Raw genomic sequence first — 25,000 nt, forward strand, 5'->3', positions numbered from 1 at the left:
ATTCTTAGCAACAAATGAGCACCTTTCACGCATGGTATCAATTAACCACAGTTTGATGTCATCTTTGTGTAAACTGCCCTTGTGTCTCACACAATACCACTTTCATGTCTGATATAATAGTAATACTGAAACCTCAGTATCTGCCAGTCTGGATGCCAGTCCGATAGCCTTTTCCTGTCTTAAAATAACTGAATACATTTGTCTGATGTACTTTTCTAACCAAGCAATCTGACAAAATGTCAACTAAAACTTTGAAACAAACATTCTACTCCCTAAATGAAAATATAAATAGCCACACTATGTCCCACCCAGTAATTTTGGTCCAGTAAATCCACCACCCCTATCTGACACTGGACTGGATCTTGAACTCATGACTTTGGGTATGGAGGTGGATGTTCTTGCAAGGAACTGAAATCTAAGGACCATGAGGATCCATAGCTAAAATGTGTTTTGCTGAGCCATTCTAAGCCTGTTTACCCCTTGCAAATATCTGTCATGGCTCAGTTCTGCATATACATGGTTTATATTTATTGTATCTACATTCACATCAAACATTTCCATAAGGACAGCCATGTGAGACTCCGAACTCACACTTTTTAAAAACCCACTCCTTCATCACAGAGATACATACAAAAGCAACTCGTACATGGATATCTACCTTCTAAATATGAGTGTTAGTTTGTAATAACCTTAGCAGAAATGTTTCAGCTGCCTGTTGGAGATGCTGACTCCTATACCAAGCTGCAAGGAACACTGTTTCACATAACATCCTGCTTTGACAAGTGTTGGCTGCATATGGAAAATATTTATTCATTAAAACTCTGTAAGGTTTCAACAGTCCCTGTGAAAAAACTTTTCTGTGAAGATGTATGTCTGAAAGTCAAAGTTGTGCTGAGTATATTTCTCTGCGGTTACAGCATACGTGTCGTAAAGGAGTTACGAGTTCTAAAAGAGAAGTACATTTGTGACGTGTCCAACTTTAATTTCTGTTAACATGGTGCATATGTGAGTGTAAAGCACAAGGTGTAGAGGGGTTATAGATAGTAAGCTAATTTGGTCTGTGGGTGTGTTTTGGGCATAATATGAAATAAACGATCACTGTGTCACCTGGCTTTGCCTTTTAAGAGACATTAGACCAGGTGTTTGTGGTCTATGGCATAATCTCTTTTGTTCTCTTAATAAAGGTATGGATCAACACTGCTCTTGACCACACCTCATTTTAAGACCAACAAGTCCACGAGGAGCACAAGTAGACTTACTGTTTAAAGAATGTGTGCACATGAAAATAATATAGCACCTTCAACTGCACCACAGACTAAAACAGTTAAATGTGGTCTATTAAACATTAGGTCTCTCTCTCTTCTATGTCCCTGTTAGTAAATGATATAATAATTGATCAACATATTGATTTATTCTGCCTTACAGAACCTGTTACAGCAGGATGAATATGTTACTTTAAATGAGTCAACACCACCGAGTCACACTAACTGCCAGAATGCTTGTAGCACGGGCCGAGGCAGAGGATTAGCAGCAATCTTCCATTCCATCTTATTAATTAATCCAAAACCCAGACAGAGCTTTAATTCATTTGAAAGCTTGACTCTTAGTCTTGTCCATCCAAATTGGAAGTCCCAAAAACCAGTTTTATTTGTTATTATCTATCGTCCACCTGGTCGTTATTGTGAGTTTCTCAGTGAATTTTCAGACCTTTTGTCTGACTTAGTGCTTAGCTCAGATAAGATAATTATAGTGGGCGATTTTAACATCCACACAGATGCTGAGAATGACAGCCTCAACACTGCATTTAATCTATTATTAGACTCAATTGGCTTTGCTCAAAATGTAAATGAGTCCACCCACCACTTTAATCATATCTTAGATTTTGTTCTGACTTCTGGTATGGAAATTGAAGACTTAACAGTATTCCCTGAAAACTCCCTTCTGTCTGATCATTTCTTAATAACATTTACATTTACTCGGATGGACTACCCAGCAGTGGGGAATAAGTTTCATTACACTAGAAGTCTTTCAGAAAGCGCTGTAACTAGGTTAAGGATATGATTCCTTCTTATGTTCTCTAATGCCATATACCAACACAGTGCAGAGTAGCTACCTAAACTCTGTGAGTGAGATAGAGTATCTCGTCAATAGTTTTACATCCTCATTGAAGACAACTTTGGATGCTGTAGCTCCTCTGAAAAAGAGAGCCTTAAATCAGAAGTGCCTGACGCTGTGGTATAACTCACAAACTTGCAGCTTAAAGCAGATAACCCGTAAGTTGGAGAGGAAATGGCGTCTCACTAATTTAGAAGATCTTCACTTAGCCTGGAAAAAGAGTCTGTTGCTCTATAAAAAAGCCCTCCGTCAAGCTAGGACATCTTATTACTCATCACTAATTAGAAGAAAATAAGAACAACCCAGGTTTCTTTTCAGCACTGTAGCCAGGCTGACAAAGAGTCAGAGCTCTATTGAGCCGAGTATTCCTTTAACTTTAACTAGTAATGACTTCATGACTTTCTTTGCTAATAAAATTTTAACTATTAGAGAAAAAATTACTCATAACCATCCCAAAGCCATATCGTTATCTTTGGCTGCTTTCAGTGATGCCGGTATTTGGTTAGACTCTTTCTCTCCGATTGTGTCTGAGTTATTTTCATTAGTTACTTCCTCCAAACCATCAACATGTCTATTAGACCCCATTCCTACCAGGCTGCTCAAGGAAGCCCTACCATTAATTAATGCTTCGATCTTAAATATGATCAATCTATCTTTATTAGTTGGCTATGTACCACAGGCTTTAAGGTGGCAGTAATTAAACCATTACTTAAAAAGCCATCACTTGACCCAGCTATCTTAGCTAATTATAGGCCAATCTCCACCTTCCTTTTCTCTCAAAAATTCTTGAAAGGGTAGTTGTAAAACAGCTAACTGATCATCTGCAGAGGAATGGTCTATTTGAAGAGTTTCAGTCAGGGTTTAGAATTCATCATAGTACAGAAACAGCATTAGTGAAGGTTACAAATGATCTTCTTATGGCCTCAGACAGTGGACTCATCTCTGTGCTTGTTCTGTTAGACCTCAGTGCTGCTTTTGATACTGTTGACCATCAAATTTATTACAGAGATTAGAGCATGCCATAGGTATTAAAGGCACTGCGCTGCGGTGGTTTGAATCATTTATCTAATAGATTACAATTTGTTCATGTAAATGGGGAATCTTCTTCACAGACTAAGGTTAATTATGGAGTTCCACAAGGTTATGTGCTAGGACCAATTTTATTCACTTTATACATGTTTCCCTTAGGCAGTATTATTAGACAGCATTGCTTAAATTTTCATTGTTACGCAGATGATACCCAGCTTTATATCCATGAAGCCAGAGGACACACACCAATTAGCTAAACTGCAGGATTGTCTTACAGACATAAAGACATGGATGACCTCTAATTTACTGCTTTTAAACTCAGATAAAACTGAAGTTATTGTACTTGGCCCACAAATCTTAGAAACATGGTGTCTAACCAGATCCTTACTCTGGATGGCATTACCCTGACCTCTAGTAATACTGTGAGAAATCTTGGAGTCATTTTGATCAGGATATGTCATTCAAAGCGCATATTAACAAATATGTAGGACTGCTTTTTTGCATTTGCACAATATCTCTAAAATTAGAAAGGTGTTGTCTCAGAGTGATGCTGAAAAACTAATTCATGCATTTATTTCCTCTAGGGACTATTGTAATTAATTATTATCAGGTTGTCCTAAAAGTTCCCTGAAAAGCCTTCAGTTAATTCAAAATGCTGCAGCTAGAGTACTGACAGGGACTAGAAGGGGAGAGCATATCTCACCATATTGGCCTCTCTTCATGGCTTCCTGTTAATTCTAGAATAGAATTTAAAATTCTTCTTCTTACTTATAAGGTTTTGAATAATCAGGTCCCATCTTATCTTAGGGACCTCATAGTACCATATCACCCCAATAGAGCGCTTCGCTCTCAGACTGCAGGCTTACTTGTAGTTCCTAGGGTTTGTAAGAGTAGAATGGGAGGCAGAGCCTTCAGCTTTCAGGCTCCTCTCCTGTGGAACCAGCTCCCAATTCAGATCAGGGAGACAGACACCCTCTCTACTTTTAAGATTAGGCTTAAAACTTTCCTTTTTGCTAAAGCTTATAGTTAGGGCTGGATCAGGTGACCCTGAACCATCCCTTAGTTATGCTGCTATAGACTTAGACTGCTGGGGGGTTCCCATGATGCACTGAGTGTTTCTTTCTCTTTTTGCTCTGTATGCACCACTCTGCATTTAATCATTAGTGATTGATCTCTGCTCCCCTCCACAGCTGTCTTTTTCCTGGTTCTCTCCCTCAGCCCCAACCAGTCCCAGCAGAAGACTGCCCCTCCCTGAGCCTGGTTCTGCTGGAGGTTTCTTCCTGTTAAAAGGGAGTTTTTCCTTCCTTGCAGCCCCATATCATCAATGACTGTGGAAATTTACATGTTCTCTTCAGGCAGTCATCTTTATAAATCTCATTGGAACGGCACCAAACAAAAGTTCCAGCATCATCACCTTGCCCAATGCAGATTCGAGAGTCATCACTGAATATGAATTTCATCCAGTCATCCACAGTCCACGATAGCTTTTCCTTAGCCCATTGTAACCTTGTTTTTTTCTGTTTAGGTGTTAATGATGGCTTTCGTTTAGCTTTTCTGTATGTAAATCCCATTTCCTTTAGGCGGTTTCTTACAGTTCGGTCACAGACGTTGACTCCAATTTCCTCCCATTCGTTCCTCATTTGTTTTGTTGTGCATTTCGATTTTTGAGACGTATTGCTTTAAGATTTCTGTCTTGACGCTGTGATGTCTGCCTTGGTCTACCAGTATGTTTGCCTTTAACAACCTTCCCATGTTGTTTGTATTTGGTCCAGAGTTTAGACACAGCTGACTGTGAACAACCAACATCTTTTGCAACATTGCGTGATGATTTACCCTCTTTTAAGAGTTTGATAATCCTCTCCTTTCTTTCAATTGACATCTCTCGTGTTGGAGCCATGATTCATGTCAGTCCACTTGGTGCAACAGCTCTCCAAGGTGTGATCAGTCCTTTTAGATGCAGCCTAATGAGCAGAAGATCTGATATGATGCAGGTGTTAGTTTTGGGGATGAAAATTTACAGGGTGATTCCATAATTTATTCCTCAGAATTGAGTGGAGTCCATATTTTTTTCCCTCTGCTTGGTCTAAAAAAGTACCCGTTACTGACTGCCACAATTTTTTTTCCTGATTTCTTATAGTGTTTCTTAAAGCCAGAAAGTTGCCATTTGAAATGACTTTAGTTTTGTGCATGTCTGTGATCGTTTTTTCTACAAATTAAACAACTGATGAACATCTGAGGCCACTGATTCCATAATTATTGCCAGGAGTTGTACTGTGCTGCAACACATTGGCGCTGCTTCTGCTCGCCTTTTGCTCACCAATGGAGGCAGCATCAAAAACAGCAGCAGAAAGCAACATAGAAGATGTCCAGAAGAAGAAGGCAGCTGTTGCTAGCACAGCATAAATATCAGAGCATAACTTTCCACTTCTAAACCAGTGTGACTATATTAACAAATAGTAAACAGAATAGAAAGTTCAAATGGTTTCATTTATCTGTTGTACCACTGACCACTATTGGGCATATTGAATTTGTTTTTACATTTCAAAGTTAACATTCCTGTGACCTGTCTCCAGAGAGCTTTGTGCTGACCTTTGAACTTTTACGAGAGTTTAAAGATGCAGATGTAGCACCAAAACAAATTTACCGTTAAACTCAAACCATTGATTGGCACTGATCATCGCACATTTAGATCAGTTCATTAGACCATGTATCAATAAAGTTGTATTTGATACTTTAAAATCAGTTTTCATTGGTTAATTGTTGCACAACTAGTAATCTGTCATCCCTCTCCTGTCTATCTATCAGCTCCTGTAGCCACAGCGTCGGGTCCGAACTTCTCATTGGCTGACCTGGACAGCAGTCCTAGTTACTACAACATCAATCAGGTGGCGCTAGGACGTCGCTCCCTCACCTCCCCACCCTCAACCAGGTGCATAACAACAAATGTAACTCCACACTCTGTTTGTAGTTTGTTCAGAGATTTGACCACCTGTGTAGACTTTCATTGACACCTTCTGAGCTACAGCTACCACTTCTGAAGGTTAGCATACATTTTTGTTTGGTCATGGTATATTGAGGATTGTAAGTGCTGTTTTGTCCCCTTAGGTGGTAGCATAAAACTACTTGGCTCATGGGCTATTTTTTTCACACTATGAATAATTCATCTGTCAATGGTCACAAGAAATCAGAGGTAATAAAAAAAATCTACTTGTATAATAAGAAGAAAAATGCAGAGTTGTTCACTAAGAGACTCGTATTCTGTGAAGACAGGCAGCTGTGTCTCACCGACAACTGTGAGAACTCAAACTTTATTTACAGAGGTGTTTTTGATGTAGCTGACAGGAGTCATCTGAATTATGCCGCTGCCTTTGAGTTCTGGATGGTCCAGTTTTTTCAACACCATGAGCAGTGCTTCTCTTTGCAAATGTCTCTGCAATAAATCACCCTATTATATTTTTTTTTACTGTGGACCTTTTACTGTGGATCAGTACTGTATAGACCATTCTACTGTGCAGGTTCATCTGAACTTAATCTCTTAAAGTGGCAGTATATTTCCTGCGACAGCCTGTTCGGATTGTGAAAACCCTCGCTTCGGTAGCAAAATGCAAAGAGGTGGCAGACACTTCACATAAATTTCCAAACCTGACAAATTGGTTCTCATGTATAATTAATTGGGCAAGTGTGCCTTGGTGTCAATAAGGCGGGCACGTTTCTTTTATTTCAGATCTCTTTTGAACTTTTTCAAAATTTTTGTTCTGCCCATGCACACAAGACAATAGTATCAACTTGATTACAAGAAGAAGACAGATGAATTTGTCAAATAATGTTTTCATGCCAAATACTTGCCAAATACCAAGTTTTTACAATGTTGCTTCAGTTTGCTTTCACACTAACATTTCGATGTAGACCAAAGCGTTTGAGGAAAAAACTGGTGAGCATGCTGTCCCCTCACTGGTCAAACATGTTGTTCCTAGGTGCTCATGGCTGAGGGTTCAAGGCACGTACCATGTATTGGAGAATGTGGTTTGCAGTGTCCCCAGGTTTGAATAGTTTTTGCTGCATGTCTTTGAGTCCTGTTTCCTATATGTCTCAATGTGTCTATTGTAAAGGGTCTTCGTGCGGCTGTTTTGGTCTCCTTTAGAGACTAGAAAATGGTGCAATTTGGTGCATTCCTGTGCATTTTAACAGATGGGAATGCACCAAATTGCACCAACTCAATATTGCCCCCAACTTTAAAAAGGGTTCTGACTCACAGGTGTGATCTAAGGTATACATGATTTAGACCTGGTTTGACTACGCATTAGAAATTTGGTGCTTGCGTTAATAAAAAGAACATAACAGTGTGTGTGGTGGGGGGGGGGGGGGGGGGGGTCTTCAATATGGCTAGTAGCTAGGGCCCAGAATTTGGTGCTACGCCCCTGTTCACAGCTGTCCACACTCATTGCACCAAGGGGTCAAAAAGAACCTGTTTAATCTAGACACCCTAATTTCTCAAATACACCAGCAGCAGTCATGTGATGTCACATTTTGTTCGTCTTCTGTGGTTTTTGTAATCCCACACTGAGTGCCTATAAGAAGTATACCATATTGTTTTGTTGCTGGAGTTTCTTTTATTTATTTTTGTACTTTGCCTTGTTTGTCCTTCTACAAGTACTCTGAAATAAATGCTTTACTTTTATGTCTGTTTTAATCATGTTTATTGTCATTTCCTACATTTCTGTGCTGTAGCTTACAAACAAACCCTTTAAGTTCAGATTGAACAATGCGGGTCAAAACTGGTAGCTATGGTTTTGTTGTTAATAATATGTTCATCCTCATAATTATTTTGTACCTGTATTTACACATATACTGCCTTTTATCTTTTCACATTATTAGTTCAAACTCAATTCTCATGACCCACTCAATTCTCGTGTCAGTTTTACCTGTTATTGAAATCCCTGTACATGCCTTCATATATCTGATGTATGTAAAAGTGGCCAAAAATCAGCAACCACACAGTAAGACCGGTTTTTAGCCCATTGACCTGCGTACAAGACTGTAGGCCCACCGATCGGAGAGGATGACAGAAAAAACTTTCTACATAGGTAGAAACCATGAGCTTCTTGGCCAGTCAGAAATATACTAGATGCAAGTTATCTTTGAGCAGTTTTGCCCATTCCTCTTTGCAACACCTCTCAAGCTCCATCAGGTTGGATGGGGAGTGTCGGTGCACAGTAATTTTCAGATATCTCCAGAGATGTTCAATCAGATTCAGGTCTGGGCTCTGGCTGCGCCGCTCAAGGACATTCACAGATTTGTCCTGAAGCCACTCCATGGATATCTTGGCTCTGTGCTTAGGCTCATTGTCCTGCTGAAAGGTGAACCATCACCCCAGTCTGAGGTCAAGAGCACTCTGGAGCAGATTTTCACCCAGGACGTCTCTGTACATTGCTGCATTCATATTTCCCTCAATCCTGGCTAGTCTCCCAGTTGCTGCCTCTGAAAACATCCCCACAGCATGATGCTGCCACCACCATACTTCACTCTAGGGATGGTGCCTGGTTTCCTCCAAACATGACGCCTGGCATTCATACCAAAGAGTTCCATCTTTGTCTCAGCAGACCAGAGAATTTTGTTTCCCATGGTCTGAGAGTTTTGTTAAACATCAGGTAGGCTGCCCTGTGCCTTTTACTAAGGAGTGGCTTCCATCTGGCCAGTCTACTGTACAGGCCTGACTGGTGGATTGCTGCAGAGATGGTTGTCTGTCTGAAAGGCTTCCTGTCTCTATCTGGAGCTCAGGTTGTTGGTCACGTCCCTGATGAAGGTCCTTCTCCCCGATCACTCAGTTTAGATGTGTGGCCAGCTCTAGGAAGAGTCCTTGTGGATCCAAACTTCTTCTGTTTATGGATGATGGAGGCCAGTCTGCTCATTGGGACCTTCAAAGCAGCATAAATGTTTTGTACCCTTCCCCAGATTTGTGCCTCAACAATCCTGTCTTAGAGGTCTACAGACAATTCCTTTGACTTCATGCTTGGTTTGTGTTCTGACAACAGGTGTGTGCCTTTCCAAATCATATCCAATCAACTGAATTTACCCCAGGTGAACTCCAGCTAAGCTGTAGAAACATCTCAAGGATAATCAGTGGAAACAGGATGCACATGAGCTCAATTTTGAGCAAAATGTGGAAAAAGTGACATGCTGTGAATATTTTGTGGATGCACTGCACTTTTGAATTGCTTTGTTTCACAGCTGGTAACTTGATAATTACTATCATTCGCCAAATTTATATCATCTCTCTCTCTCTCGCTCTCTCTCTCTCTCGCTCTCTCTCTAAATGCATGTGCATAGTGTAAGACATTTCGATTTGTATCACCTTCTTCGAACACGAGGGCGTGCGTGCTGCGTGTTAACGTGTCTTAGGGCAAAATGAAGACAGCATCAGCTCCTTACTCACGTCTCAATAATATTCACAGCACCATATTTCACTTTGATTTCATTTACATCCCTTTTCATCTCTTTGTATGCCTTTCTCTTGGTTCCTGGCTTGTTCCTCTCTCCAGTCTTTGGAGTGAAGTCTAAGCTAGTAGAGACGCCTGCCCCAAGGCCTTGTTGCTTCATTTGCATTGCACCATCCTCTCAGTGTGCCAGGAAATGCCACCTGGTGGTGTTATGTGACTACTGCAGTAAACCTGCTATCAGTCTTTTGCTCTGAAGTGTGTGTCCTGTGAGGACCACTGAGGTATCAGCAAGAGTAACTGCAGCCCACCCCCTATCTTCCCACTTCCTTCTACCTCCCCCTTGTTCTCCTTCTCTTTTGCTTTCCGGTCTGTGTGCAGCTGTGTTTATTTGGGCTAGAAGCAGACCTCTGCAGAGATACTGGTCCTTAAATCACTTGTACCCCGACACCCTCCCACCCCCACCCTGTGACTCCTTCAGGCTGAGTAGAGATGGAGGTTGACAGGGTAATAATGCTGGTGTCAACACTACTTACAAGACAGTTATATCAGTATCAGCTCAGCAGGGGGGTGTTCACACTCTGTTAGGCTGGGATCTGAATCATTTTGGGGGCCCTAAACCTCAGTCACACACATGCACAAACACATGCATGCTGCACACTTGGGCCTGCTGTTGTTAATGAAGGAGGTTAGATGTGCATGTAAGCAAAATGCATGATTCACCATAAAACTGGCACAGATTTGTTCATGCATATACTGACTATATCGTTTGAGTCCATTAATACACATTTCTAATCACACTTATTTTGCGTGGACTGGGTGTTGGGCAGAGTTGTGCCCTGCTGAGGTACTTTTGTTGGCAAGGAAAGGTTTACTGACGTTGACTTCATAGTTGATGCTGTGATCTTTGTGGTTTCAGTGGACACCCTGATTCGAGCACTTAAAAAGCTGAGTGTAAGGGTTTGCGATTATGCTGGCTCAAGTTTAAGATCCAGGCTTTGATAAGTTCCCGTATTTGGCCATCTGAAGTGAATCTGTATGCACAGTGCATCCGGAAACTACAGTGTATCCGGAAACCACATTTTGTTACATCCTTAGACAGAAATGGAGCAAATTAATTTTTTTCCCTCAAAATTCTGCTCACACACACCCCATAATGACAACATGAAAAAGGTTGTTTGAATTTTTTGCTAATTTATTAAAAATAAGAAACTAAGAAATCACATTTACTTAAGTATTCACATCCAGCCCAGTCTCCTGTTTGTTTTTTTTTGTTTTTTTTTTTTTTTTTTTTTTTTTTGTTGTTGTTGTTGTTTTGTGCTCCCGTGATGAAATGAGTCAAATTTTCGTGACGGTTTTTTTTAACTCACTATTCCTAACCCTACTCCTACCCCCGACCCTAACCTTAACCATAAGCTAATCTTACTCTTTCCCCCCACCCTAACCATAACCACCCCCCCCCCCCCCACTTCACTTTTAATTTTGTACAGCCATCACGGAATGAAATAGAATGAATTTGTGCTGCTGTGATGAAAATGAGACGCTTTTCGTCACAATATCATGAACCAATAGATTAATGTATATTTTGTGCTGCTGAATCACGACTTGCCGTGAGACCAGTTTACCATACAGGCCTGATTGGTGGATTGCTGCAGAGATGGTTGTCCTTCTGGAAGGTTCTCCTCACTCCATAGAGGAATGGTGGAGCTCTGACAGATTGACCATCGAGTTTTTGGTCACCTCCCTGACTCAGGCTGTTCTCCCCAATCGCTCAGTTTAGACGGGCGGTCAGCTTTAGGAAGAGTCCTGGTGGATCCGAACTTCATCCATTTATGGATGATGGAGGCCACTGTGCTCATTGGGATCTTCAAAGCAGCAGAAATGTTTCTGTACCTTTCGTCAAGTTTGTGTTTGGAGACAATCTTGTCTTGGAGGTCTACAAACAACTCCTTTTACTTCATGCTTGGTTTGTGCTCTGACATGCACTGTCAACCGTGGGGCCTTATATTTAGACAGATGTGTGTCTTTCCAGATCATGTCCAATCAACTGAATTTACCCCAGGTGGACTCCAGTTAAGCTGTAGAAACATCTCAAGGATAATCAGTGGAAACAGGATGCTCCTGAGCTCAATTTTGAGCTTCATGGGAAAGGCTGTGAATACTTACGTACATGTGATTTCTTTTTTTTTTTCTTTTTTTTTCTTTTTTTTAATAAATGTTCAAAAATCTGAACAAAAATATTCATGTTGTCATTATGGGATATTGTGTGTAGAATTTTGAGGAAAATTTTTTTTCATTAATTTTGCAATAACGCTGTTTGATAAAATGTGGAAAAAGTGATGAGCTGGATGCACTGTGTACATCTTCTATGTATGCATATGCCATATTATTATATAAGTCATACCTATTAAAAATGCCTCTTGAAGAAGAAAAACTCATATAAAAGTCACATCAGAGTATAGGTCACACCTGTTTTCAGTATTGTCAGCTCTTTAATTTGGGATTTTTGGGAATTGTTGTCATGAACTTTTTATTATTGGCATTTATTATTTTATTATTTGAGTTTATTTTGTTTAGTGCTTTGATTCCTGAGAAAGTCGTATATAAATAGTCGCCATATTTCGCAGCAGTCGCACTGGAGAATAAGTTGCAAGCCCTCCCAAACTTATAATCACTAGAGACCACCCTTCTGAGCTAACTTTGTTACACCATGTAGGTAAATTGTCCTACCCATTATACTAGTACAACTGCAGGACTTCAACATTATTGGTGCAAATCTACCACTGAATGTCTAGCATGTTACAAATTGCTCATATCTAGAAATTTTCCAACTTTTTAATGTTTAATATTCCCATCTGTAGGGAAGGGAGGTGAGAATCAATGCATTATAAAGTTATACTAATCCCATGAAAAAATGTACATTATTTCAACCACATGGCAGGAGAGTAACTGGGATACATGAATGCTGCCTCCAAAGGATTATACTTCAGAAATGTGCATACTAAACATTATTACACCACCATATGGAGGTATGGATGTACTATCATGGGTGTATTCTGGAGGTCCAACTAGCGGCGTCATAACATCCATCACTCTATTTTCTGTACCTGCTTATTCCAATTAAAGGTAGGTCATGGGGCGGGGGGTGCTGGAGCCTATCCCAGCAATCACAGGGCATGAGGCAGGGTACACTCTGAACAGGATGCCAGTCCTGTCACAGGGAAACATATAGACGGACAAACACATTCACACCTGCACGTACAAGTTGAAGGTTCTAATTCACCGAACATGCATGTCTTTCGATGTGTGAGGAAGCTAGAGCACCTGAAAGGAACTCACATAAACATGGGGGCAACATACAAACTCCACACAGAAATGCCCCAGGTGGGCTGCGATCCCACAACCTTCTTACTGTGAGGCAACAGTGCTAACCACTAAGCCACTGCATCATAACATGAGATTCATTTATTCTGCCTGTTGCAAATTTGCAGATGATGCTGTGATATTTGTGGAATCAATACATGTCCTGATTGCAGCATCTCGAAACCAAGTGAAGAGTTGCGGTGTCTTGATTTGCAATAGTCTTGAACCAAGATAATCCAGGCTTTCAGCAAAATTATTGAATATGTAGCTTGTGTTTGAAATGGTACAAGAAGGATGACTTCACTTGACAACCAAGAATAATAGCCAGGGGAATTAGTGAATATGTGGTTTTCAAACATTTAGTGCAGGCTCTTTGTAAGATGTGTTTTGTGTATACCACTGCTTAAAGAACACTGGAGACTTTGTTGTGTTCTTCTTGATAGAATTTTGCCTAATCCTGCCTGATAATTATGCTGTGTTGGATGCTAGTAACTAAGATCTGTAGTGCTATTTGTAAATACTGTCCAAATGTAAGACTTTTCTTTTTGTAGAAATTAGAGCAGGATTTCTTGTCTATCAGTTAATTATGAAAAGTGAGGTTGAACCATGCAAATGCATTCATGCTTGTCCTGTTAAAAATTAAAAGCTCCAGTTTTCAAAAAATAGATTTTTTTTCACCCCACTGGGTTGTGTAAATGTAGAGCAGGTATCTTTTACAATCATTCAATCATTTTATTTTTCAGCCATCATCTGAACAGAGCAAGTAGCTCAGTGGGTTTGGGAGTCAGACTACTAGCACGGTGGATTAGTGGTTAGCACTGTTGCCTCACAGCGAGAAGGTCGTGGGTTCAATTCCCGTGGCCTTTCTGTGTGGAGTTTGCATGTTCTCCCGTGTGTGCGTGGGTTTCCTCTGGGTGCTCCAGTTTCCTCCCACATCCAAAGACATGCGGGTTAGGTGGATTGGAGTCTTTAAATTGTCCGTTAGTGTGTGTGGGGGTTTGTCTGTGCTTGTTTGTCTGTTTGTGGCCCTGCAACAGACTAGCGTCCTGTCCTGGGTGTACCCTGCCTCGCGCTCTATGACTGCTGGGATAGGCTCCAGCCCCCCGCGACCCTTAATTGGACTAAGCGGTAGAAGATGGATGGATGTTTTCAAGAATATGGTTCAGGGCATCTTTTGGATGCGTCTGGTTACTGGAAGTAAATTCACAGAACAGTGTGGAGCTTTGTCACAAAAGTGAAATCTCCAAGAGTTGATGGTGTGGTGGGGATAAAAGAATGAATTTAGACAGGAGGAACAACGAGAAGACATACAGGGGATTGTGGGTGGTGGTGGTGATGGGGGGGTATGGGCACCCAGCCAGCCAAATATCATCCAATCCTTGACTGAGCACCCCACCCCTTCAGTATCATCCTTCCCATCCATTCCCCATGAGTTCATGCACACTGTGCACCCATAACGCCCCGCCTTTCACTCCTTCTCCGAAGCGCCTTGCTCCCAGCCTTGTAATCCTCCTCTCTCCGCTTTCTCTGCTCCTCCCTCCATCCTTCCCACACACTACACTCTTCTCCTCCTCCTCCTCCCCTTCCCTCTTCTTTCCCTCCATCTCTCCCCTCCTCTTTGAGCATCCCCCTCTTCTCTCTTGGGTCTTCTTGCCGTGGTGTGGTGCTGTTGGCAGAGTGTGGGCGCAGGCGGCACACAGACGGGAGCACAGATGGGCAGCAAGCTGCGCAGGGCAGCCAGGCACACCTGCTCCACAACATGCACATGCACACACAGCCCTACGCTGCCACCTAGCCATGCAGCCCGCCTGGCACAGTGCTACACCAACACCGACGCACACACATACAGTGCATGCATACTTACATTCATACATACTGTATGTACATACACAAGGGTTGCAGGTTTTTTCATATTCCAATAATAATTATGTTCTTGATTAAGTGATATTTTATGAAATATCAGAAAATCATAACTTGTGTAGAACCCAAACAATATCTTTATTTTGTTCTTGTCAACTAACAGTGCAAAACCTCAAGACATTCACATTATAATAATATACAGCAATTTCAAAAAATAATCTGATATTCAAGACTGTTTTCACTTAATGAATGATTGAAGTGATGAATCTATTGTCAGAACAGTCACTGATTAATTTTGCTGATTGACTGAACTGATTAACAGACACGTATTTCCAGGTCTTTATTTCAACACCTGAAGTTTAATTGGAGGATTGTCATGTTTTTATTATCGTTTGTGTCATGAGATTCATTCATTCATTCATTGTCTACACCCACATATTTCAATTAAGGGTCCAAGGGGGGGCTGGACCCTGTCCCAGCAGTCATTGGGTGAGAGGTGGGGAACACCCTGGACAGGCTGCCAGTCTATCACAGGGCTGTTTTGTGTTATAAGATTTTATGTAGCATTATAAGTTCTACAGTACATTTTTGTATTGAACAGTACACTTTAGAATATGTTGACTTCAAACTTGTTCACTTCACGAGTGACTGAGGTACCCTGGAAGAAACAAGTGTCAATGTTTATTTTCTGTGTACATGCAAAGATTCATGGAACGGTGACAGTAATGAAGACTAAATGCAAAAAAAGACATATTCCCTCATACGGCACAGAATTAAATAATTAAAAATGAAAAATGGGAAAAAATATATATCTATAAAGAAAAAATCTTTAAAAATGTCTGATAAAAGAGCCGAGTGAACATCTGTGTGGGATAGCCGGAGGGATTAGGAGGGTTTGGAACATTTTAAGCGCATTAAGGATTAAAAAAAGGTCAGAATGTTTAGCAACATACCGATAAACCTCTTAAGCGAAACCCAATTGGGAGGCTGTAAAGCGTTATCCTGTGTTTTGGGGAGGAGAGGAGCAAAGAGGGAGAGGAGGAGAAGGAGGGGGAGAGGAGAGTTGACATTTGTTCCAGAAAAGACAGGAATAAGTGTGTGTGTGTGGTGTGTGTGTGTGTGTGTGTGTGTGTGTGTGTGTGTGTGTGTGTGTGTGTGTGTGTGTGTGTGTGTGTGTGTGTGTGTGTGTGTGTGTGTGTGTGTGTGTTTACACAGTGCATACATTGAATTGCACATGGATCTGTGAGCAGAGATAAAAGTAGTAAAATGTGTGTGAGTTTACTGACAGTCCATATATGTACAGTTGCTGAACACATGAATGTGCGCACAGAAGAACAGACAGGGGTTTGATGTGGCTAAATGTCTTATTGTTGATTTTGCGTGTTCACGTTGCAGTCTGGGGACTTGCACAGAAGTAACCAAAAACTGTTAAACATCTGTCAGACAGTTTGTGTCATTGAAGAGCCCCGATGACACAGCTTTCTCTTTTCATTTCTGTTCTGACTAATCAATTTGGGCATTCCACTCTTTGTTTTCAGTTATTTAATTTTGTTCTGTTGGTTGGGCTGCAAAAAATTTATGTGCGAGTTTGAATTTCAGAAAGTCTGTTCAAGTCAGACAAGTAAAGTCTGAAGTCATCTTACCTTCCATGACTTGGAAACTGCAGTGCCATGACTTGAAAATTATTTAACAGGAATTTTGGTCCTATTTTTGCCATCTGAAGACCTTTAGTGTGCTTTAGTGCTCTTCTTCAGTGGTGAGAACGATTGATTGGCATCTTTGTCTGACCCCCAATTGACGCCACAGTCCATCAACTCATTAATCCAAAAGATTAGCTTCAATGAATGGATGAGTTGATGGAAAGTTAAAAGGATCGGATTGGGATTTGAGCTAAAATAACTCGTGTTGTCACATTTTATTCACTGTTTTCTAAACACCTTTATCCACCTACAGGTGAGCCCCGTTAGGGCCCTTCACACATAACTGATTGAAGCCGACTAGCGCACAAAGGAGGAATCACATGCTAGTCGTGAAAAATCGGGGCTGCCTCCAACGCCTCATACACTGGTGCTACAACTATTTGTGCACACCAGCGGCAGAAAGACAGCGTGCCCTGTGAGAGCCCATTCGATCCCTCTCACAGCAGGGGTTGGTCAAATTCCAATGTCACACACGAACATCCAACACCGCTCGCTTGTCCCTTGAAAATGTGGTGCCGTTCATGCTGTTAGCATAAAAAACGAAAACAATCACGTTCAAGCTGGCAGTGAAATTTGTCTAAAGTTCCCCCACAAGTTTGGCATTGCAAAAGCAACACGTATGTCTGCCCACTCCTACACACACACACACACACACACACACACACTATATACACATGGCATGCGGGGGGTGGGGGGGGGGCGTGCTTGCGTGACATGCTGATATGTATTTACAGACATGATCACATGGGGGCTGGACAGCATGTCTGAGTGCACACAGGCTGGGCTGCAGCGGCTGCACACAGCGGCACGTCAGCAGGCTGCTCCATGTCAAACGCACCGTCAGATCACCGCAGCAGGCGATCTGAACATCACGCGGGTCTGGCAGAACACACGCGCTGCTGGACTATGACTAATATGACAAGTTAACAGGCCACAAATACACCACTTTCAGTCACGTAACATCAAAAGTATGCCGTCACAAACATCATTTGTCATTATGGTGCTTTTTCTCTCTTTAAAAAAAAAATCATTTATCTGCTTGTTGATTTTAGCCCTTTTATGCTCCAGTTATAAGACAGTGATTGTAGCACAGTGGTAAAGTTTCCATCTCGTAATCTGAGCTTTTGTAAATTGCAGGTTCGAATCCCGTGAGTGGCATTTATTTTTTATTTAACCAGGGTTATTTAACCACAGGGTTCTGTATTGCGTCCCCTTTTATTATTATTTATATCAAACCAGTGATATTCACTAATTATACAGCTGTTTTTTATTTAATTTTTCTCCACATCAGGTCACAATGTGGTGCAGCTGCTCGCACTGTGTTCGTGCAATCGTTCGTGGTTCCCCATTTCATGTTTGGTTCATGGATTTTCTTCCAGTTTCTGTGTCTTTGGTGTTAGTGTGAAGGGGCCCTACTAGAATAATTTGAATAAATTTGCAAATATTTCAAAAATCTTTTTCATGTTGTTATTATGGGGTGTTGTGAGTAGAATTTTGAGGGAAAAGATAAATTTACTGCATCTATATTATAATTGCCAAGTGCCCTCTGTGTGCGTGAGTGTGTGCGTGTGTATGGCTTCATTGACAGAGAACCTGGGGACAGCTGGCATTTGCTGTTTGGTATGTATTTTGGGTTAAGGATGAACGCTGCAAAACAAAGTTGATAGGACTAATATTTTGGAGGAATTAGCGATATTAGCTAACAGCAGTGAACAATGGATGTTGTGCTGCAATGGACTATGGGACTTGGGGTTTTGAGGTTTTAAATGTTGTTATTGTGGTTTATGTTACTTTAACAGTGTGGTTAGTGTTATTCATTTTTTTGTGTTGTGGTTCACTTGGTTTGTTCAGGTTAAAATAAAAGCACCTGCTTGCAGACACACTGCAGAAAAGATTAAAAAGCTCTGCGTATCGTTTGTGCATGTGTGTATAACTTTGATCAGAGACAAACTTGGGAGAGCTGAAATTTGCTGTTTGGTATAATATCAACTACTTGTACTAAAGATGCTTTTCCACTACATACCTTGTTACCACTTTTGTAGATTGCATGTTTCCACTACAGATGTTGAGGTTAATGATTTGGTTAAATTAAGAAAACAGGGAGAAAGAGGGTGTGACGTTTCCAACAATCATAAAAAAATTTTTTTAAAAACCCTGCTTTGTGATGTTATAAGCCAGTTATCTGAGACAGATGGACAAGAAAACAAAAAGTGCAAGCCAGTTGAGTCAGGCAGAGTGGACAAGGGTTGAAAAACATACCAGGTCCGGGGGGGGGCTAAAAATTATTTTGTACTTCTCCCCATAAAAAAAAAAGAAGAAAAACTTATTTCATTGAAGTGCAGTCTGGATTCCCAAGGACCTGGACCCACTTTTAGATAGCCAGCCAAATCTGAGTGTGTTTGAAGAAAACACAGCCCTCTGACAGTTTTGGATTGCGTTGTAGAAAACAATTTTCTTTTTCTTACATCTTCATCTCAGATTGCTCATTTTTAAATGTCAGTGTCAGTCATGCAGTACAGCAGCTGACATTAAACTGTATTTACATTTGCGTCAGATGAAGTCACAAGCATAAGAAAAACTGTGTATTGGCTGAAGCACCTTTCACACATGCACTCTACTCAGTAAATAAATACCATCCTGTTCAGTTATCTCCCCTTGAAAACCAATGGACCAGAATTGTTTGCTTTTATGTACATTGACACATGATGTACTACCATTGTGTGAAGTTCCATTGAAATCTGTAAACCGGTTAGGAGGACTTGTGCTTACAAAGACAATATCATGCAGTATGATGCATGTAGCTAATCTGTGTGTGTACAGCTGATCCCATCAGATCTCAGAAGTGATGCAGTATAGGTCCTGAGTAGTACTTGGCTGGGAGACCGCTTGGGAAGACTACAGATGTGTGTGTTTCTCCATGTAGAACTATAGGAGTAGTTGCTATAGGAGGGGCATGCGGTGTCAAGCATGCTGAATCCTAATACGGATCTCTACTGGATGGCCGAGGTCACCCTGAACAAATGGGTCAGAATCATTTTACGATGTGCCATTGAACCGTAGCAACTGATTTTGGTGAAGTTGCACTTACAAGGTTTCTAAACAGATGGACAGACAGTGTAATATCAATATGACACCCCCAATAAACAAACTGAACTGTAGACCACGCTTTAAACCACTGTGTTACTGAAATTGTTGCGGTTTAACACTTTGTATTATCTCCATTTTGTTCATCTTGAAAGAGTCAAAAATGTGCATCTAACAGAAAATAAATGAGGGATATAAATAGAAGTTATGTAACTCTGGATCATTATGGACAGAATCTTCTAAACCAGTTTTCTTTGTAATGATAAAATTTCATTGATAAAACCTGACCATTTATAGGCTAATTATGGAGTTTTGTTTTTTTTCGTAGAAATACTGAATGTACCGAGGTCCAAGAGTTTCAGGTCCTGTGTTTCCAGTCCTTTACTGTATGGTTATAAGGCGTCAACACTAACAAGGAACCAAAAGCGATGGCTGGATGTCCTTGGTACTAAGTCTGTTTGGAGGGTCCATGAGTACTGCTGGAATGATTTTGTATCAGAGAAGTACAATAATGTTCAGAATAATAGTAGTGCTATGTCACTAAAAAGATTAATCCAGGGTTTTGAGTATATTCTTATTGTTACATGGGAAACAAGGTACCAGTAGATTCAGTAGATTCTCACAAATCCAACAGACAAAGCATTCATGATATGCCACTCCTAAGGCTATGAATTGGGCTATTAATAAAACAAAGTAGAAAAGGGGGTGTTCACAATAATAGTAGTGTGGCATTCAGTCAGTGAGTTCGTCAGTTTTGTGGAACAAACAGGTGTGAATCAGGTGTCCCCTATTTAAGGATGAAGCCAGCACCTGTTGAACATGCTTTTCAGCATGTCTCTTTGAAAGCCTGAGGAAAATGGGACGTTCAAGACATTGTTCAGAAGAACAGCGTAGTTTGATTAAAAAGTTGATTGGAGAAGGGAAAGCTTATACACAGGTGCAGTAAATTATAGGCTGTTCATCTACAATGATCTCCAATGCTTCAAAATGGACAAAAAAAAAAAAAAAAACAGACGCGTGGAAGAAAACAGAAAACAACCATCGAAATGGATAGAAGAATAACAAGAATGGCAAAGGCTCACCCATTGATCAGCTCCAGGATGATCAAAGACAGTCTGGAGTTACCTGTAAGTGCTGTGACAGTTAGAAGACGCCAGTGTGAAGCTAATTTATTTGCAAGAATCCCCCGCAAAGTACCTCTGTTAAATAAAAGACATGTGCAGAAGAGGTTACAATTTGCCAAAGAACACATCAAGTGGCCTAAAGAGAAATGGAAGAATATTTTGTGGACTGATGAAAGTAAAATTGTTCTTTTTGGGTCCAAGGGCTGCAGACAGTTTGTGAGACAACCCCCAAACTCTGAATTCAAGCCACAGTTCACAGTGAAGACAGTGAAGCGTGGTGCAAGCATCATGATATGGGCATGTTTCTCCTACTATGGTGTTGGGCCTATATATCGCATACCAGGTATCATGGATCAGTTTGGATATGTCAAAATACTTGAAGAGGTCATGTTGCCTTATGCTGAAGATGACATACCCTTGAAATGGGTGTTTCAACAAGACAATGACCCCAAGCACACTAGTAGATGAGCAAAATCTTGGTTCCAAACCAACAAAATTAATGCCTCGCAGATGTGAAGAAATCTTGAAAAAACTGGTTATACAACTAAATACTAGTTTAATGATTCACAGGATTGCAAAAAAAAGCAGTTTGAACATAATAGTTTTGAGTTTGTAGCATCAACAGCAGATGCTACTATTATTGTGAACACCCCCTTTTCTACGTTTTTTTTTTTTTTTTTTTACTAATAGCCCAATTTCATGCTTGGTCTTGTTGGATTTGTGAGAATCTACTGAATCTACTGGTACCTTGTTTCACATGTAACAATAAGAAATATATTAATCTTTTTAGTCACATAGCACTACTATTATTCTGAACACTACTGTAGTTCCTCTGTCTGAAAAGTGTATTGTCCTCTCTGGGTGAAGGGAGAGTTATTAGCCCAAGTGGAGGAGTTCAAGTATCTTGGAGTCTTTTTATGAGTGGAGGTAAGCTGGAGCATGAGATCGACAGATGGATTGGTCTGTATCTGCAGTACTTCAGACTTCAGACAACTTTATTGATCCCAAAAAAGGGCAGTTATTACTTGTTTACCATAATAATGGCACACATCAAAATTAAAGACAACACATATACATTTGACATTGTTTATGTGTACTAAACTTGAAGCAGTTCGTCATCCAAATTGAGGTAAGTGGGTGAAGGCTGCTGCAACTGGAGTCACGCCGCCACTAGCTTGGGGGGATCGGGGACCTGCCGCAGCTTAAAAACCACGCAGGCCCCGGAGTCTCCGGGCTGGGATGGGGTAAAGTGATGGGGGAGCAGGAAAGGAGGTAAAGGGAAAAAAATATGGAGCATGCTTCAGTCTTGTCCATGTGTAAGTCTGTCAGTTTATTGTCTTTGTGGGTTGAGATAAGAAGGAGCTGAATAATTTCACCAGAGCCTGAAGACATTCCTCTGGAGGTAAACATTGGGCAATTTGTCCTTGAGGCTAGATAAGCCTGGAATGTTGTGGTTGAGCAGTGAAAAACACTTTTAACAGGTCCACTTGAACAACCTAATCCCAATTATGAATTAAGAATATTCACCGGCCTCCGAAACCTTCAGTTTCAACTGCAAGGCACACATCAGCTCCAAGGTGTCATCCAATTTGCGTCTGAGTTCAAGAGTCAACGCAGTCTGAGAATGCACTGCCTTGCCAACCTCGTTAATCTGCAGACACTGTAGTGGATTGTTGTGGTGTTGAAAGAGCTGAGCAGAAGGTAAGACTCTTGCAAGTCTCTTACTGTTATCTTGATTGACCAGTTGATGTGGGTTCCTATCCTCAACTACTTGATGAGCTTTGTGTAATGACCGAAAAAACAAGGTCATGAATACATTCAGAAGAAATGAGATTCTTCTGTCAGGTATCTGGCCTTACACTCGGGGACAGATTGAGAAGCTTGAGTGTTTGGGAGGGCATTAGAGTAGAGCCACTGCTCCTTTGTATTGAAAGGAGTGACTTGAGGTGGTTCAGGCATCTGGTGAAGATGTTCCTCCAGGTGCATCCAACTGGGAGGAGGACCAGGCTAATATCCAGGATGTGCTGGAGGGACTATATCTCCCAGCTACCTTGGGAACACCGCAGATCCCTTGGAGAGATTTCGACAACTTGTCCAAGGATAGGGAAGTGTGGATTGAGCTGCTTAGTCTGCTGCCACCATGACCTGGATCCCAATAAGCTGCAGAAAATATATGAGTGATTTTAAGACAGAGAATCTCCACCCGCAGTTTTGTCCATGCTTTACATATTTTAAAATGGCATATGGTAACAAATGGAGACAATATGAATCAATAATTGCCATGGTTGGTTATATTCTATTGAGTTGTTGAAAATCTGTCTTGAGTGATCCCGAGTCACAGCAGTATATCGCAAAATGTGCTCCGAAAGAGTCCTCAGAAAGGGTACATTTTCTGCTGTACCCTTCAAAAAGTTTTATTTTTTTAGCAGTATAACAGTTTTGTTTAATTGCTTTTAATTTGGTCTAAGATAAGTTGTTACTTATTTCTGATCCTTTTTGTCAAAGATGGTGCATGAATCATCTTTGTTTGCTTGCCTAAAATATTGTCAGAAGAAACAGGTGCAGATGAAGTAAAAACACCGATCTGGCACAACAGTCTTTATTTAGTTTATTTGTGGTATTTGATAATCAGTTCAGTTATTCACAAATTAGAACAACCCCTAATTTCCACATTAAAACATGATTGCAGTTTCAGGTTCATTGTGCATCTTCAGGCCAAGGTATAGTGTGTTTGGTGTATGTAGTTGTTTCAGTTCACATATTTAAGGCTGGATGGTGATGGGTAGCTGAAAGGTTTGAAATTAGGAGACGGGGTTTGCTGCTGGAGGTTGAGGGGCATCTGGGAGGGCTGCAGGGCTATAATTGGGGTCGCTGAAGGGAGGGCTTTGGGGGCTGTAGTGCAAAGATAAGGGGCTGGATGTCTGGATAGGATGCTTTTGGGAGGAGGGGGGTGTGGCTGCAGTTGCAGTCTACAGCTGGTAGAGCGGTGATAGCCAGCAACCAGACTCCTCTGTCTTACCTCCCTGTTCCCAAGTCTTTTTCCAGCTCTCTAACCACCTACGCTGCATTGTTGAACTCAAGTGGTGACACCTTTTTTTTAATGAGTGATGTCATTAGCATTGAGTTTGGCTGTCAGCCCAAGCTCAGAAAAGTACTGGACCCAAGCACCAGCTAACTAGTTCTTTCAAGTTATACATGTGTATATTTTAATGCATGGTTCAATATAAGATCCACCCACTTTTTTAAGATTGTCACATCTTAGTATGTACAGTAGGTGAGATAACTCAGTAGGATGAGTCATGCTGCCTGTCTACATCCTTGAAAAAGGCACTTGATCTGCATCATCCCAGTCCCCCCAGCTGGAAATGGGTAATGCACTTTACAGGGGAAGTAACCTTCTTCTGCAGAAGTAAAGTCCCCTGGTACCCCAGCCAGGGGAGTGCTGTAGCTAGGTAAGACAGTAACTTGCACCTGCTTCACTCTGTGAAAGCCAGCAGTGGTACCAATGGGCCTCAAGATCTATAGTAATGTATAGAAATTTTTCTTCTACATCTTCAGGACTAAAAAAAAAACTAATCTTGCCTGTAGTAAAGCCTGACGCTGTTACTTTTAGTGTCGTATGTTGTGAATGTTCTGACCTGCCATGGTCTCATGGAGGCAACACAAATCATTTGGCAGCCTGATTGAACTTCCAAAAAGAATCTAAAGCTCTCATTTTGACTATGAAAATGGACTGGAGAGTTGATTAATCTTGCAAATGTGGCAACATTGTGATCTAACTTGCCAGGGGTGTAGTGCAGTGATTAGATTGCATGGTGTTTTTTTTTTGTTTTGTTTGTTTTTTGTTTGTTTGTTTGTTTTTTTGCTTCTAGGCCATCTTGAAGTTGAATTTGGTTTATTTTTACTACATATAGACAAAAGACAACAGCATTGTTGGATGATGTCTTGGGGAGGAGTTGTACATACATCTGCGTCAGATGAACTATACGAAATGTCCTGCCTCAGTGACTGATCTGAGATCAATACAATCCCTTCCTTACTGACATAGTTTATTTCTTTGGGATTCAAATCAACACTTCATTGTTGTCTTTCCAGTTCTCCCGTCATTGTCATTCTCATCTGTCAATCTAACTTTGATTAGGATTCGCATCTCGACTGCAACAGAGCATGTTGCGGTCATGCCACGTCAGCAACAGGGGGAAAATAGTGTAGCAGAGTCTCCAGGCATTGTGTTTGCCAAACTGTGGCTTGTCTTAAGTCAAAAATATTCCCCTCCTGTCCCTGTTCATAC

General features: G+C 41.0%; 1 protein-coding gene across 1 annotated transcript in view; it reads left to right on the plus strand.

The window, feature by feature from the left end:
- Positions 1 to 25,000, plus strand: part of nfixa (nuclear factor I/Xa) — a 274,096-nt gene that overhangs the window by 184,263 nt on the left and 64,833 nt on the right. Inside the window, 1 exon segment of the mRNA XM_034187333.1 lies at positions 5,950 to 6,073. Coding sequence (XP_034043224.1) covers positions 5,950 to 6,073 — 124 coding nt within the window.

This window comes from Thalassophryne amazonica, chromosome 15, assembly GCF_902500255.1.
Source record: "Thalassophryne amazonica chromosome 15, fThaAma1.1, whole genome shotgun sequence".
Classification (NCBI taxonomy): Eukaryota; Metazoa; Chordata; class Actinopteri; order Batrachoidiformes; family Batrachoididae; genus Thalassophryne; species Thalassophryne amazonica.